At 50.3% G+C, this 14,439-nt stretch overlaps 1 protein-coding gene across 1 annotated transcript in view; it reads right to left on the bottom strand.

Annotated features, from left to right (window-relative positions):
- The window catches only part of CACNA1D (calcium voltage-gated channel subunit alpha1 D), a 301,425-nt gene that overhangs the window by 32,783 nt on the left and 254,203 nt on the right, over window positions 1-14,439 (bottom strand). The window contains 6 exon segments of the mRNA XM_019417198.2: window positions 233-392; window positions 1,772-1,863; window positions 3,561-3,626; window positions 5,864-5,992; window positions 6,395-6,439; window positions 14,182-14,265. Coding sequence (XP_019272743.2) covers window positions 233-392; window positions 1,772-1,863; window positions 3,561-3,626; window positions 5,864-5,992; window positions 6,395-6,439; window positions 14,182-14,265 — 576 coding nt within the window.

Below are 14,439 nucleotides of genomic sequence, written 5' to 3'. Positions count from 1 at the left end.
ACAGCTCAGAGCCTACAGCCTGCTTCAGATTCTGTGTCTCCCCTCACCGCCCCCCTCTCTCTCTCTGTCCCTCCCCCACTCGTACTCTCACTCTTTCAAAATAAATATAACATTAAAAAAAATTTTTAAAAATACCCCACAGCAATTTGATGGGGGCAATATTCATGATCTGAATCCCAAATGCTATACAAGCACCTGTCAACTGAGAAAGGGAGCTCTCGTGATCACCCACCAGAAATGCGCAGAGCATGTAAAAACTGATGAAATAAACAATGGCGAAGTTGCTTCCACACGTGTACTCCTCCCCGGGGCTGTAATCCGACTCGGGGTCACAGAGCTTCCCCGGGAGGCAGGCCAGCATGATCTCCTGCCAGGCTTCCCCTGTGGCACACCTTGTTTAGATTAACAAGAGAAAGGGCTTTAGCAGAAGAAGAAGGGATTTGAAGCTTAGACCTTTACGAAATTTTTAAGAGTTTTTTTAAAAACAAAAGTTTTAAGTAGAGCAAAATCTAAGTAATTTGGGGGAGAGGGCACTTCAGATTAGTGAAATTCCTAAATTGAAATTCCTACTTCTTTTCTTTTTTTTTTTTTTTTTTTTAATTTTTTTTTTAACGTTTATTTATTTTTGAGACAGAGAGAGACAGAGCATGAACGGGGGAGGGGCAGAGAGAGAGGGAGACACAGAATCTGAAACAGGCTCCAGGCTCTGAGCTGTCAGCACAGAGCCCGACGCGGGGCTCGAACTCACGGACCGCGAGATCGTGACCTGAGCCGAAGTCGGACGCTTAACCGACTGAGCCACCCAGGCGCCCCAAAATTCCTACTTATTTTCAAATGCAACATTTCTGAGTCCACAGAGGCCCTGCTACAGCTCCCTTTGATTTAAAACAATCATTTGAAGGGTGCCTGGGTGGCTCAGTTGGTTAAGCATCTGATTTTGGCTCAGGTCATGACCTCATGGTTCCTGGGTTCGAGCCCCCTGTCAGGCTCTGTGCTGACAGCTCAGAGCCTGGAGTCTGCTTCAGATTCTGTGTCTGCCCCTCTCCCGCTCGTGCTCTGTCTCTCTCTCAAAAATAAACATTAAAAAGTAAAAAAATCATTGGATACATGCACATCAATTCTTTTTGCATAAACAGATGTTTTTGTGTCTTCTCTTCTTTAAATGCTCATGTTCCAATCTTTAAATAATTATTAACTATGTTTTAATGACTTAACACCTGACTTGAGTAGATACCCATTCAATTTTGTTGGAAACAAAGAACTGGAAACCACCCAACTGGCAAATGACTTGCTATTCAATCACTAGAATCATTAGAAAGTACGTGTATAACTTCTAGAAAGTTCTCTCACCTCAAAGCACCTTGTTCACAAAGTTCACTGGGGTTAAAAACAATCCTATAAAATCTGAAAGTGTACATGTTCCCCACTGGCTGTGTAAAGGTCTCTCTGTTCCTGCTAAATTTCATGGTTGTGTTTAGACACATGCTCCCGTGTGTCAGCATATAACCTACCATTTTCCTGGTGGCAGTAGAAGACCTACTAACTTACAAAGGGATAACTCTTAAGCCAGCCATGGTCTGAATGACCACAGCAATTTTCACCATCCAGAAAAGTTCCTCTGTGACTGACATGCCAGCGTCTCTGTTCAAGAATTCAAAACAAATACAAAAAGCCACCATGATCAACCAGGAAAGGTCCCGCAAAACACATGTCCTGTGTCACACTGGAGCCTGGAGCTGAGAGAGAGATGTGCCTCGTGGGATGAAGTCACCTGAAGAGCAGCAGCACCGCCTGGGGAAAGGTCTGGAAATTGTTGTTCCTGTTGATCTGGTTGTTATCTCTCATAGCAACCTTCCCAAACATCTAGGTGGAAAAATTTTTAGGGAAATAAAGATTTTGTCAAACAAACAAACAAAAAAACCCCACAATTACCCCTCCCCCGCAAAAAACTACCCAAAAAGCAGATTCCACATGTGAATTTAGAACTAACACGAGTTTGATCAACACCCACTAGGGCTTTCTCATGGTGCTTGGGCACTTCATTCACTCAACAAACATGCCAGGCAGGGTGCTAACCACTGGTGGCATGGTGCTGAAGTCAGGCACACCCTCACATCAGGGAGTAACTACCAGGAAATCAGACAGACAGCCCCCACCCCGAGGACAGTTGGGATGATCCAGATGGACAAGGAAGCACATAATGTATCTGAGGCCTCTGGAGCAGTGACATTTAGGCCCAGAACTGAAGGAAAAGTAGAGGCTGGTCAGGTGACAAGGAGGACTCAGTGTTCAGGCAGAGGAAGCATGGCCTGCGAAGGAGCAGAGGCAACACGGCCCCGGAGCTCCAGGAAATGAAAAGAACATGAGTGTACACAGACAAAAGATCGGGCTGCAGACAAGCATGGGGCCGGTGAGCTGCAGAAAGGAGGGCGGCCTCTACTTGAAGGGCCAGGGGAAGTCAGCTGTGGAACTTGGAGGAGCAGGCCAGTTTAGAAGAGTGTGATGCCCGGCAAAGCCTCCCGAGTGAACCGGTGACGGAACGTGCAATATGCAGTGTGCAGTTTCCTGAGACCGCTCTCGTTCTGTGGGAGGACATCAGGTCATCGAAGACCCTTCAGGGCACACAGCATCCCATGCTGAGCTGCAGGTGCTCAAGTGTGTCGACTCTATGTTCATAACTCCCAATAAGATCCCTAGAGAACTGCCAATATTCCTATGCCTTCAGATAAGTAAGCACAGCCACCTCTCTGCTCTGGAGTCCCCCACCTCTTTGACACTCACATCCCTCTTATCTGAAAGACAGCATCCAAGCCAGCAGAGAACGTGGCAGAGAAACCCCCCAGGGGGTCCAGCAGGCTGTGCTCCATCCCCCTCTCCTCCTGGAGGCTGCACCTACTCCACTGGGGCTCAGCAGGGAATGAAGCCCCAATCCCTTTCCTCCACTCCAGGAGAAGCAGGGAACAATCCTGTGGCACCTCAGCCATGGTCACAGAAAGGCCTGGTTTCATGCTTCTTTTTTAAAGGGGGTGCTACTGATGCCAACTAATGGTTCCAGTTCAGCCCCAGCCCCAGCATCTGGGAGCCGCTGGTCTCAAGTAAAAGTCTCACTTGGTTGTGATAAAACCAAACTTTCCGGACTATAAACAGCCTTCTGTATCACTAATATCTTCTTAGTTACATCAGTACAGAAACTAGAATAACTACAGCTTTTTTTTAAGTGCCGCATTTCCTGTTGCTAAACCAACTGTGGGTTTTCTCAATCAGTTGAGTCTCCCAGGACTCAGATTGGGGGGTGAGGAGTACCACTAAACCCAGCCTTCCTTGGCATATCCCTACTTCTGCTGGCTCCTGAGCCTGGCTCTCCCTGGCACAGGTGCTTTCCTGTGGAGTGCTCTCCTACAGAGCCACGTCCTTCTCATCTCCATATGTCTTCAGTAGCCAAGGCATTTGGCTGGAAAATCACAACCGTGTCTTTCTATTCTGCCTGGCCAAGGCAATCTTGCCACAGATCTGGGGCTACCCAGAGAAGGGGAAGCTGGAGGAAAGTGGCTGGTGCTTACCTGCATGCCAATAACCGCATAGATGAAGAATAGCATGGCTATGAGGAGGGCGACATAGGGCAGTGCCTGGAAGAGAGGAAGCCTTTGGCTCAGTACCAGCTTCTGGTGTCCCCCTCCAACCCTCGTGACTGCTCAGGTGCAGAATGAAGACCCAACACAGGGCCACATGCTTCTCTTTTCCAGGTTGTGTTGAAAGGACGCCAACAGTGAACAAGGACTTTTTAAAGCACAGCCCAGCACAATGATTTCAGTCCTGAGGGCACCATCCATCTGTACGCCTAGTGTTATGAAGCTACAGGCAGAAGTGCTTTCCACCATCATTAACAGTGTGCCCTGATCCGAAACAGTGTCAATGCAGACACATCACCCTCACAACAATGTTTACATCCGTCATTAGATTCCTTTGTGAAATTACCATAAGTGATCAAACCATTCCAGAACACTGGATGTTTGGATTGCTTCCACTTTCTTTTGTGGGCATGTTTGGGGTGGGAGCGAGGGGCTACTGTAGATCACATCGCAGAGGAACATCTTTATGCAAAATCTCCTGTGTCTGCTGAAGTATTTCCTTAAGGGGAGGTCTTAGGAATGACACTGCTGGGGCAGAGGAGAAGAACCCCTTTCCAGATGCTGCTATAGAAAGCAAGATAGCTTTCCTAAAATGAACACCTCCTGAAGGAACCAGAGTTGGGGGTTGGGTCAGGGAAGAAAAGGAGCTAGCCGGGTGGTGGCCAAACCTGGGTTCTCCTTAGGACTGAACATTAAATACACATATATGTGTCGGGTCCTTCAATCCATGGCCTTCACCTGCTTTTCTACATCATGTTGTGTGACAGGAGATGTCTGTGCACATGGCACGCCTCCAGGCAGAGGCCGGGTTGTTGAACTCAATGCCAAGCGCACATGCTTAAAGCATCCGCTTTCCCTTTTACTCAAAAAAGGCCACCAGAAAGCCAGCGGCTATAAGCTCCCTGACCTGTGCCAGCTCTGGATCTGTGACTGCCAACTGCTGATCAGAGCCCCACAGAGTTAGTTCCAGGCTTTCCTCACCACACCTACACGCATTTTCTTCCTAGATGACGGAGTCTTTCAGAATTCCGTTGGCACCGTTTCTCAGTTTTTGTGAACTACCACCCTGTGAAATGAACTTATCTACAGCAACCAAATCTTTAAAAAGGAAAACTTTAATAATTTCTTGAAAAGCGAGGATGACACGATTACGTAAAACTATTCCATTTTTTATAGCAGTTCGTTCTCAGACTTTGGTACTTTATATTAATAACAAACATCTGGGATTTTGTCTCTTACGGGGACCAAGGCTCCCGTGAGGCCCCACTTGCTCTCTCTCAGAGCTTCGTGCCTGGTTCTTCCTATAACCTCATTTCCCCTGCCAGGATTTGGAATTTTCCTTCTTTGAGTTTTTAGATCTACCCCCTTCCCCAGATGCCATCCCTTCCCTTTATGTGTTAAAATCCCACCCACTGCAGAAAAATGCTATGTGGGATGTTAACCGGTGTTACTTCTCAATGTGAATGTTTATTACTTCCAAATTAAAGATAGTCAAACAAAGAAAGATTCATGATTTGCACATAGCTACAAATGCCCTACATAGGTGAATCTTTTTGATGAGAATCTGTACCCTGTCCTCAGTTAATTCCATCTAGAAGACTAGAACGTCTGGGATGGAGTACTAGACAGTACTGGAGAAGCCGGGTCCTGGTTGAGGAATAGACTAGAACCAGCCTGCACCAGCCTGGAGAATCACAGATGACAAGGGAGGCTTGGCTTATGCCCAAATGTCCTCAACGCTCTGATCCTTCCAGGCACTGGGTAACACATTGCTCCGTGATGGTGTGCCGGCCCGGGTGAAGGGGTCTCTGATTCGTGTGTAGACCGGCCAACAGATAGGACCATGGCAGCCCAAGAAGCTGTCCTGGCAGGAGGCTGTTAGGTTTGCAGGGGTCAGCTGGGACCTGCTCTCTCTCAGATGTCACCATTCACCACTGGGTATCCCAGGGAGGACTGAGGGGCTTCGAGGCTCCCCATCTCTACTAGTCTTAGAAAGGTTACACCTGTCCTCAGCTGTGGGTCCTTACTGCCTTTGGTTTCCTCTTAGCAAGTGATCCTGTTTGATTCACTGAGTCTGGCTGGGTCAGGTGCCTTCCGCATTCCACTCCCTCTATCGACTCAGGGGATCTCAGTGGCCATGCCGAAGGGAGTCCGGGTCCTCCATGACAGAGGATGCTCACTGGTTCACATGTGGTCTTCAGGAGCAACAGATAAGCCCCTTGTGGAGCTCTTACCTGAAAGGACTTTATAAAAGTCCACAGCAGTGTCCGGATGCCTTCCCCCCTGCTGAGAAGCTTCACCAACCGCATCACTCGGAAAAGACGGAAAAAGGTGATGGAGATTCTATTGCTCTCTTCAGAGTTCTGAAGGGTTATCATGGAGAGGTCAAACCCAATGCAAAGTAGAACATGCAACACTTTCAGAAAAACAGCAACAGATGCAAACAAAGGTGACAGAGGTAAGAGTTGAAGATGTGTTTCTAGGGCCTTTTCACCTTAAAAAGCATGATATGAAAGGAAGAGTTACATGCTAACAACACAGGGCTTGGAAAACCGCGTCCACACAGCACATGCATGCCCACGTGGTCTAGTGTGTTAAGAGGAGAACGCCGGGCTGGCCAAGAGTACTGGACACTGATGATGAATGCAAACCACTGCAGACACTGTTCTGGAAGGACAATCATGGAGAATACAGAAACACTAGTGGAAAACTCAGCATGGTCAAGGAAAAGGCCCAGCCCCGGGGGGACTCATCACTGATCTTACCCCGGGTGTAGCGGTGGGGACAGGGACATTGTCACTTTCAGTTGGCTTTAAGAAATCAAAGATTGAAAATGTATTAATGAATGGAAAGGAAGCAGTGGTTCAGAAGGATGGGCCCCTCCCCCCTTTATAACAATGTGTGGTTAATGTCCCAGGACAAGGCAGCTGCTCCCTCCCTGAGAAGATGCCAGGGGCTCTGCCTGGACCCGGACTTGAGGGTGGGCAGCCTCGGACACAGGCTCAGACATGCTACTTTCTAATTCACATCCTGGGACACAATGCTCCAAGGTGGGAGGGCATCCAGTGAAAGAGAACACTACAGCACCTCAGTTGCTCCCAAAGACAGAAATGCATGATGGGACCCTGCATCTCACGGGCAGGCTAGTTCTCTTGGCTGAGGCTGGGTTGTGGGTCCAGGGAATGAACTGCTCTTCAGGCCACCCCTAGCCCCGAGGAACAGAATGAGGCTACTGAACGGGGCAGGGAGACTGGCCCACACACCTCCTGGGCCACGTGCCTGGGCAAGGTGTCCTACAGGCCCTTGTGGTGGAGGTGAGCAAACCAAGTCAGTGTGGGTGGGAGAGGGGCTTTAATGCCCAGCCTACAGCCCGGACTGCTGGCAGAGAGGACGGCGCTCAGCACCGTGTGACTCCTGGGAAGCAGCAGCATGGGACCAGCCCGCCCTGAGCTTCCATACTTCCACCTCATCCGAGGTCTGGCTGGGCGCTCACTCAGGCCCCAGGGGGCTGAACCACAGGGCTCGCCACCCAGTGGACACCTGCCTCTCCTTCAGGTTGGGGGCCCCTTGAGGGCGGGACCTTGCTTCACTCCACTTGGTGCCCTGCATGAGGCACTTACTCATTAGATGTTCAATAAGTGTTTAGGAGAGTAGAAAGAGGTCGTAAGCAAGCTCTTCCGGACGTCGGGAGGCACCGTGAAATCAAACAGAAGACTGAGCAAGAGATAGGAACAGCCTCTCTGTTCCCTTTAGGAGGGCCAGCTCCACGGAAGCAGCTGGTCTACCTGGTAACTGGCAAAGGAATGAGCCTCTTCTGGTTGGGGGCCCGGGCTGCTGAGTGTTCCCCAGGGTTTCTAGGGAGCCTTCTGCATGGTGTGTCTGCACAGCTAAGGTACATATGCACACACATAGATGTGCACACAAATCCGAGGGAGGGGTTCTCCTCCCTGGGGATACAGGGAAAGTAAGGGCTCCGTTCTGGAATCTCACTCTTATTAACAGCTGCCTCCTGAGACCAAATACAAAAATCACAGAAAACAAGAGTTGGGCATGTCACATCACTACTGAAATTCAGCAGTGTGACAATAAGCCCAGGACTGACAGGTTCTGAAAGGGTGGAAAGGGGGTTCCTGGTTCACCCGGGATGCTCAGAATGCAAACTCTCCAATGGCACAGTCCAAGCCCCTGTCACTGTTTCTATTTTTCTCTTCTTTTCTCTCACCTCAAGACAAAGAACATCCCCTTAAAGGGACAGATGATGGTTTTTAACTTCTGACTTTAACAAATGAAGGAATTAGTTTTCCAAACCTCTGTCTCCCAACCCCATCTCCCTCAGGGCTGTTAGCACGAGGCTTGGGTCGCGCCCATGCAGCCAGAGTGCAAGGGCATGAGAATAAGGGTGTGTGTGAGCGTGCACACCCCTGCCTGCCTGTGCTCAAGGGGGCCAGAGGGTGCATAAGACAGAGCACTCTACAGTTATACTTTGGAGATGTCCGACCTGCAAGAATAAGAGGTCTGTTGGTCGGGGAAGACACTCTCTGGCTATGACCTGGCCACAGCCCCTTCTGCCTGTCCTCCACATCCCGTTCCAAGTCGGATGGACCTCTCACTGCCCCCTCCCCCTCACAATGTGGGAAGTCAGCAGCCAAACTGACTTTTGAGGGGGACATCTCTTTTCCAACTGTTATCTTTGAAGTATGGCAAATCTTAGATTAGGAACTTGAAACCCTGGATATCCTTTTAAAAAAAGGAAAACAAAGAGGAGGACAAGACAGCATTTGTGGAGGGACAGGTCAGCACAACATGCAGCAAGGACAGAGACAACAAACAGCACAGCAATCCACGTGCACCCCCAGCGCAGCCTGCGACACCTTCTCCTGCGCTCAGCGCCACGCCGGCCAGGGGGCATAGGTGCAGGGGAGGACGCTGCTGGCCGCACCGGGGGACGGTGCAAGTTGCCAAAATATCTTACGGATTGGAAGGACCCTAAAGATGGCTTTGCCCAAACTACAAATGTCAGCCAGATGCAAAGGGCGGGCCAGCTCTCACCCTGGGCTGCACATTCTAACTGCCTGGGGGTCTTTGACAGAATCTACTGCCTGGGTTCCTCTCCAAAGATTCTTCTCTAATTGGGCTGGGGTGTGCCGGGGCTTTAGGAGTTTTAAAAACTCCCAGGTGAGTGCCTGGGTGGCTCAGTCGGTTGGGCATCCGACTTCAGCTCAGGTCATGATCTCACACTCCGTGAGTTCGAGCCCCACGTCAGGCTTTGTGCTGACAGCTCAGGGCCTGGCGTCTGCTTTGGATTCTGTGTTTCCCTCTCTCTCTGCCCCTCCCCTGTTCATGCTCTGTCTCTCTCTGTCTCAAAAATAAATAAATACACTAAAAAAATAAAGAAAGAAAAGCTGCCAGGTGATTCTAAGGCCCTGCTAGAGGGGAACGGCAGTCCTAGGCCGGGGTAAAGCTGGGCACTCTTCAGATGGTCACTCACACCAGCAAATTCCTTTAAGGTGTGGATTGGCCATACTGAGTGGGGCCCCTAGAAAAGCCCACTTAGGCCATTACAGCTGAGCAGTGGGTTCTACTGGAGTTGATGAGGGTTCAGTACCCTAACAATGTAAACAGGTTAGAATGCATCCCCATCTTTCCCCCGGGGGTGGGGGTGGGGGGCTCGGAAACAGCAGGCTGTGAAGTGTGCGGTGGGAACGTGGGTGAGCTGACTCTCTGTGCGATTCCAGAATCAATGACAGGATGCTCTCAGAGGCTGAAACTGGAAAAGAGCTCACTCCCTGGGGAGTTTTCCAAAATCAATCGCCGGGGCTGCATGGCCGGTCCTCACAGAGGGGACTGTGGTGCCACCCCTGGCCTTGGGCTAGTGGGCCTGGGCAGCTCCTTCTAACCATGAGGTGCCAGTGTCTTCATCTGGGAGCCCCATGGAGAGACTGCCCTCAGCCCCAGGTGGCCAAACCATATGCAGGGGCCCAGAAATCTCTGTAGATCCCTGGGAGCTCTCCTGACATTCCCTCCGGCCTCTTCACACAGGAAGGCCAGTGAAAGGCTCTTGAGATTCAGGGCCAGGGCCAGCCCCCAGCAACTATAGGAACCAAACAAGCCCTGAGTTTCCCAAGTGCAACCAAAGATCAGTCTGCACTTGCTGTATTAATTCCCATCTTTTCCTGGTAAGGCTGAGATGACGTGGTTTTCCAATTCAGACAGGAAGCAAACCGGCATCCCAGAACCAGTTAACTCAAGGCATCCCACTCTTTTCAGGGGATGGCATGGGGAACTTCCCTCTGGCTACTTCTGACTGGGCACATAACACTGCTGGGAGAGGCAGCTTCTGTATATGGGAATGATGAGTCTGTGAGAAATCAGTGACCTGGCCCCTGGAAAAGGGCTGGCTTCTGGAATGGAGGGCTGAACAACCAGAAGCTGAGCACAGCTGTTGGTCACCTGGTCCAAACTGGGTACCTGACAGGTCAGGGACAACTGTTGGGTCCCTGGGAGTACACTCCCTACTGACTTTTCACATGCTCTTCAGTAAGTGAGAACAAGGCAGTCATGGTTTCTGCACAAATATTTTGCCTCTCCAGCAATAACAACAGTGGGAAAAGACTCCGTGCTGGCAACAGCCACTGCCCGGGTTAAGGAGAATGGGGTGCTCTGTCATTTCCTCATTCAAGGCACCAACAGGCATCTGAGGGGGAGCAAAAGCGAGCCTACCAGTCGCCATCTGACATTTTAGCAGCTTGGTGATGTTACGACCAGATGTGATAAAGACAAGTCTTTGAGAGCCATCAGACCATGATCATAGCAGGGTAGGGTATGTGGGGCGGGGGCAGCAGGAGAGGGCTGGGTAAGCATCAAGCAGGACAACAGAAAGGGCCATCCAAAATGTTTTTGCAAACAGTGTAAGCACAAGCTAGGTTTCTCATTTGCGGGCCAGATCAATCATTCTCGAGGACTACGTTGGCAGTCACAGAGCCAAGCGTGACTGACCAAGATGGCCCTGGCCCAGACCCCAGCTGGAGACTGGACACAGGGGAAGGGAAACAATTTAGATGACCCTGAGCCATACATAGCACACCCCGTGAAACTCAGTGAAAACCACAGGTGGGGGAAGCCAAAAACAAGTATACAGTCTTTAGAGTGCTTTTGCTTTAACGACATCACCGTATATATGTTTATATATACTTGCCGCTACAATTTTCTAAAAATAAAACCAACATGAAAATCAATTAGGTAACAGAAAAGGAAGATCGACAGAGATTGGGGGAGAGAGCACAGCAGGTTAAATATTGCAAAAATGATGACTTATTGCAGCTAAAAACAGCCAACGTGGACCAAGAGCGTTCAAGCTGGTCTGGCCCAGGGTCTTGGGGGATGAGGCCAGCAAGGGGTATGATGTGAGTTGCTCTACCAGGGAACTAGGCATGCGCAGGAGAGGGCGATGTAGGAATTCCCAGCTCCACCCAGTTATACCATCAGGGGTTGAGGACATCTGGTCTCTTTTATCTTTGTGTCCACGACCCGTGAATTCTACGTGCCCAGGACATGTGCAGGGAGAGACTGAATGAGAAGGTGGCCTTGAGCAATCGCTGTGCAATGCAGCCCAGCACAGAGCTGCCGATCTCCCCTAGGGGTTCTACTTCTACCAGAGTGGACAACCGGCTTGGTCACCAGCTGAGGGAGGTTTTGTCTCAGGCTAGATCTGACCGCAGGGAAAGTCACCGACTAGAAAACAGTAGGAGACTGTTCACCAGTGTGATTTTGAAAGTCCAACTGAGTGCCAGAAATGGGCCCAGTGAAAGGTTGCTTTGTGCAGACACCCCAAAGTCAAGTGCTAACTAGGAAATCCAGTGTGGGTTCTTGTACCCCTGCAGCTTTCCTGACTGTCCGATACAACACGAGGGAGGACACGTGTGAGACACCGATGAGCAAGGCTGGGCTAGAGGGGATGGGCGTGGTGCACGCCTGCCCCCAGCATACGGAAGGGCAGCCAGGAAGCTGGGCACGTGCTGTCGACCGAGGCCACCAGCGCCACACCCTGCCAGCCAGCAGGTGGTTGAGGCACTGGAGAGCTGGCTTGTTGGCTCGGCCAACAAACCTTGGCCACATCCTGGTACCCAGAAACTAAGTAGTTATGCCCACTGCCTGCACATCACTTTGAGCACAGAGCACTCCAGGAGACCTGCTGAAACTGTAGCTTATTCAATTTTCATCCCCATTATAGGCCATCTCTGACTTACGTAAGGGTCTGTTCCAGACGTAAGCATACTTTGATGAAGGCTGTAAGCGGTTTACATCGGGAGACGGTTAAGCAGGCATATGTCTGGTCATAAATTCAGGAGAGAGCCCCTGGCAGCCCAGTTAGGGTCCTGCTGTTCTGCCATTAGCATTAGATTATTTTATAACCGAGCATAACTTACACGTTATGAATGACAACTTTATAGCTGAGTTATGGAATATTTCATATAAAGTGGAATTTACATAAGTCTGGGCTTATGGAGGTTAGGGAGGGTGTATCTTCCTAAGTCTCATAAAATACCACTTTGCTGCCTTGTCGTGGCGTGGATTTGGGTGTCATGAGGCTTAAATCACACCCTCGTGGACCTGTCTTATAGTCCATTTTACCTATCTGTCCACGGAAAATCTACACTTGGAATAATAGCTTTGTATCTCCCTAATATGTTAGGTTTTATAGCAGATATTTTCACAAAATTTCACCCCAACATACCTATGAAGTTGGAAGGGCACATAGCACTCACCCCAGTCGATCCATGGGGGGAACTGAGGCCCCGGGTCCAACGAGTCAGTTTTGAACCAGGACCAGGACTGACTGTCAGGCCTGAGGAGTGCCAGGCCAGCAGCTGTCCCACTGTTCTGTGCTCCAGGATTAGCTTGGCCCCGAAGCAGTGGCATTAAAAGGGACTGCACCGTCCCTGTTTGATATAGGCTGTCTGGACACCAGGATGGGCTGTACAACCCTGCAAATGTCAGCCAGGCAGAGCGAGGAGGCCTCTTCCCGGCCAGGGGTTGGGGAGGAGGGCTGGGCTGGCCACACGGAGCAGAAAGCCAACACCACACAGCAGTCCTACCCCATGCTCCACTCATCCCCACAACGGGTTCTACACAACAGGGGTACACACGTCGGACACCCACTCAGACTCGCTGACGAACTGGGGACAGACCAGGCGAGCAGGGCCGTTTCTGCTTCACATCTTTCTGGTTTAGGCACGGGCTAGATGCAAGAGGAGCTGGCAGGAGGCAGTGCTCCCCGTGAAAGAGGGTTCTTAGGATGCGTCCTGAAGGGTGGGGGTCACTCCACCTACCACACTGCTACTGCACTTGTTTCCTTACTAAAGGGTTTGATCAAGTGCAGCAATGGAGAATGGACACCCTCTCCCAATACACACGAGGCCCCCCTTCCCTCGGTCCAGGGCAGCCTTCGACCTACATCATCGTTTGGGGAGCTAGGACAGTGGGTATTCCCCAGCACCACCAGCCAGACTCAGCAGGTACACAAGGTACAGGTGAGGACACAGCAGCAGCTGCCACGGGTTCATGTGTGGCTGTGAAGTTTCCCTCCTGTGCCTTCACAGAACTGCTGTGGGTACAAGGGCACACGTTATGAACTCCGTTTTGCAGCTAGAAAAACTGAGGCTCAAAGCAGTCAGGTGACCAGCCAAGGTCACACAGCTAGTGAGTGATCAAGTTCACATACTCACATACATTAACTCCAAGCCCTTAAGAACTTAACAAGAACTTTTTTAAAAAAAAATAATGTTTTAGTTCCAAAATGGCAATTCTACATTTACTTCTCCACTCTCTTTTGGGGGAGAGGGGTGGGGTGAGGGAAGGGGGCGACTACAAAATGTTCGTCTTTTAAAACAAGCATACGTCTGAATTTCTAAAGTGTAGGAAGGCCCACGGATAGCGTTTCTAGGCACCCGAGTGTTAGACTTAACAAAAACAATCACGTTACAGGACACAAAATTTGCTACTTACATTCACTTCAGTTATAGCAATATCAACGACGCTACCAACAACAATTAAGGCATCAAAAGTGTTCCATGCATCAGTGAAATAGTGCTGTTAGGGCAAGCATTCAGAAGCCACAGAGAGGAAGCACAACAGGAAAAAAGAAGAAAAGGACAGTGTTATAAAAGGGGAACATTCTAGCATTATGCCACCCGGCTACTTGAAAAATCACCCTAAAACAAACACACGTTACAGGTACATCACTTTGGGTGTTGCTGCTGACACAGCGAATAAAAACAATTAGAGACGCCCATCTCGCCCTGCCTACCAGTGACTTGGGAAATGCTGCAGGAGTCAGCCCTCCAAAAGGTGATCTGTGTCTGGAAAGGCCTGGGATAAAGCTCTACCCTCACAAGCCTCTTGTCCACGGCTCTCATTAGAAATGCCTGGTTTTAGATCAAGTGAAGTTGGGACCTGTGACTTGTCCAGGTGATGCCAGTGCGGGACAGGGAGCGGAATGTGCACAGACAGAGAGAGAACACGAGGCGGGCGGCCACGGCGGGCGCATACTCACGTCGGCTTCGCTGAGGGCCACGTCTATAATGCTGCCGATTACGATGAGGGAGTCAAACGTGTTCCAGGCGTCACTAAAATACCCCTGGACAGAGCAGGCAGGGGGCAGACGTTTATGAGCACGTAGGAACGAAACGCCACACGGATCATACGGGGATATATCCGAGGCCCCGCAGCACCCATGGCAACCAGGTGGGGTGGGAGAGCCAGAGGGAGGCAACAATACCATCCACTGGTAGAAAGGGACACAGGATAGGGG

The sequence above is a fragment of the Panthera pardus genome, unplaced genomic scaffold (assembly GCF_024362965.1).
Source record: "Panthera pardus isolate Hobbes unplaced genomic scaffold, ASM2436296v1 HiC_scaffold_8, whole genome shotgun sequence".
In the NCBI taxonomy this organism is placed as follows: Eukaryota; Metazoa; Chordata; class Mammalia; order Carnivora; family Felidae; genus Panthera; species Panthera pardus.
Note: the sequence above shows the minus strand (reverse complement) of the source record. Positions and strands in the feature narration are given on the sequence as shown.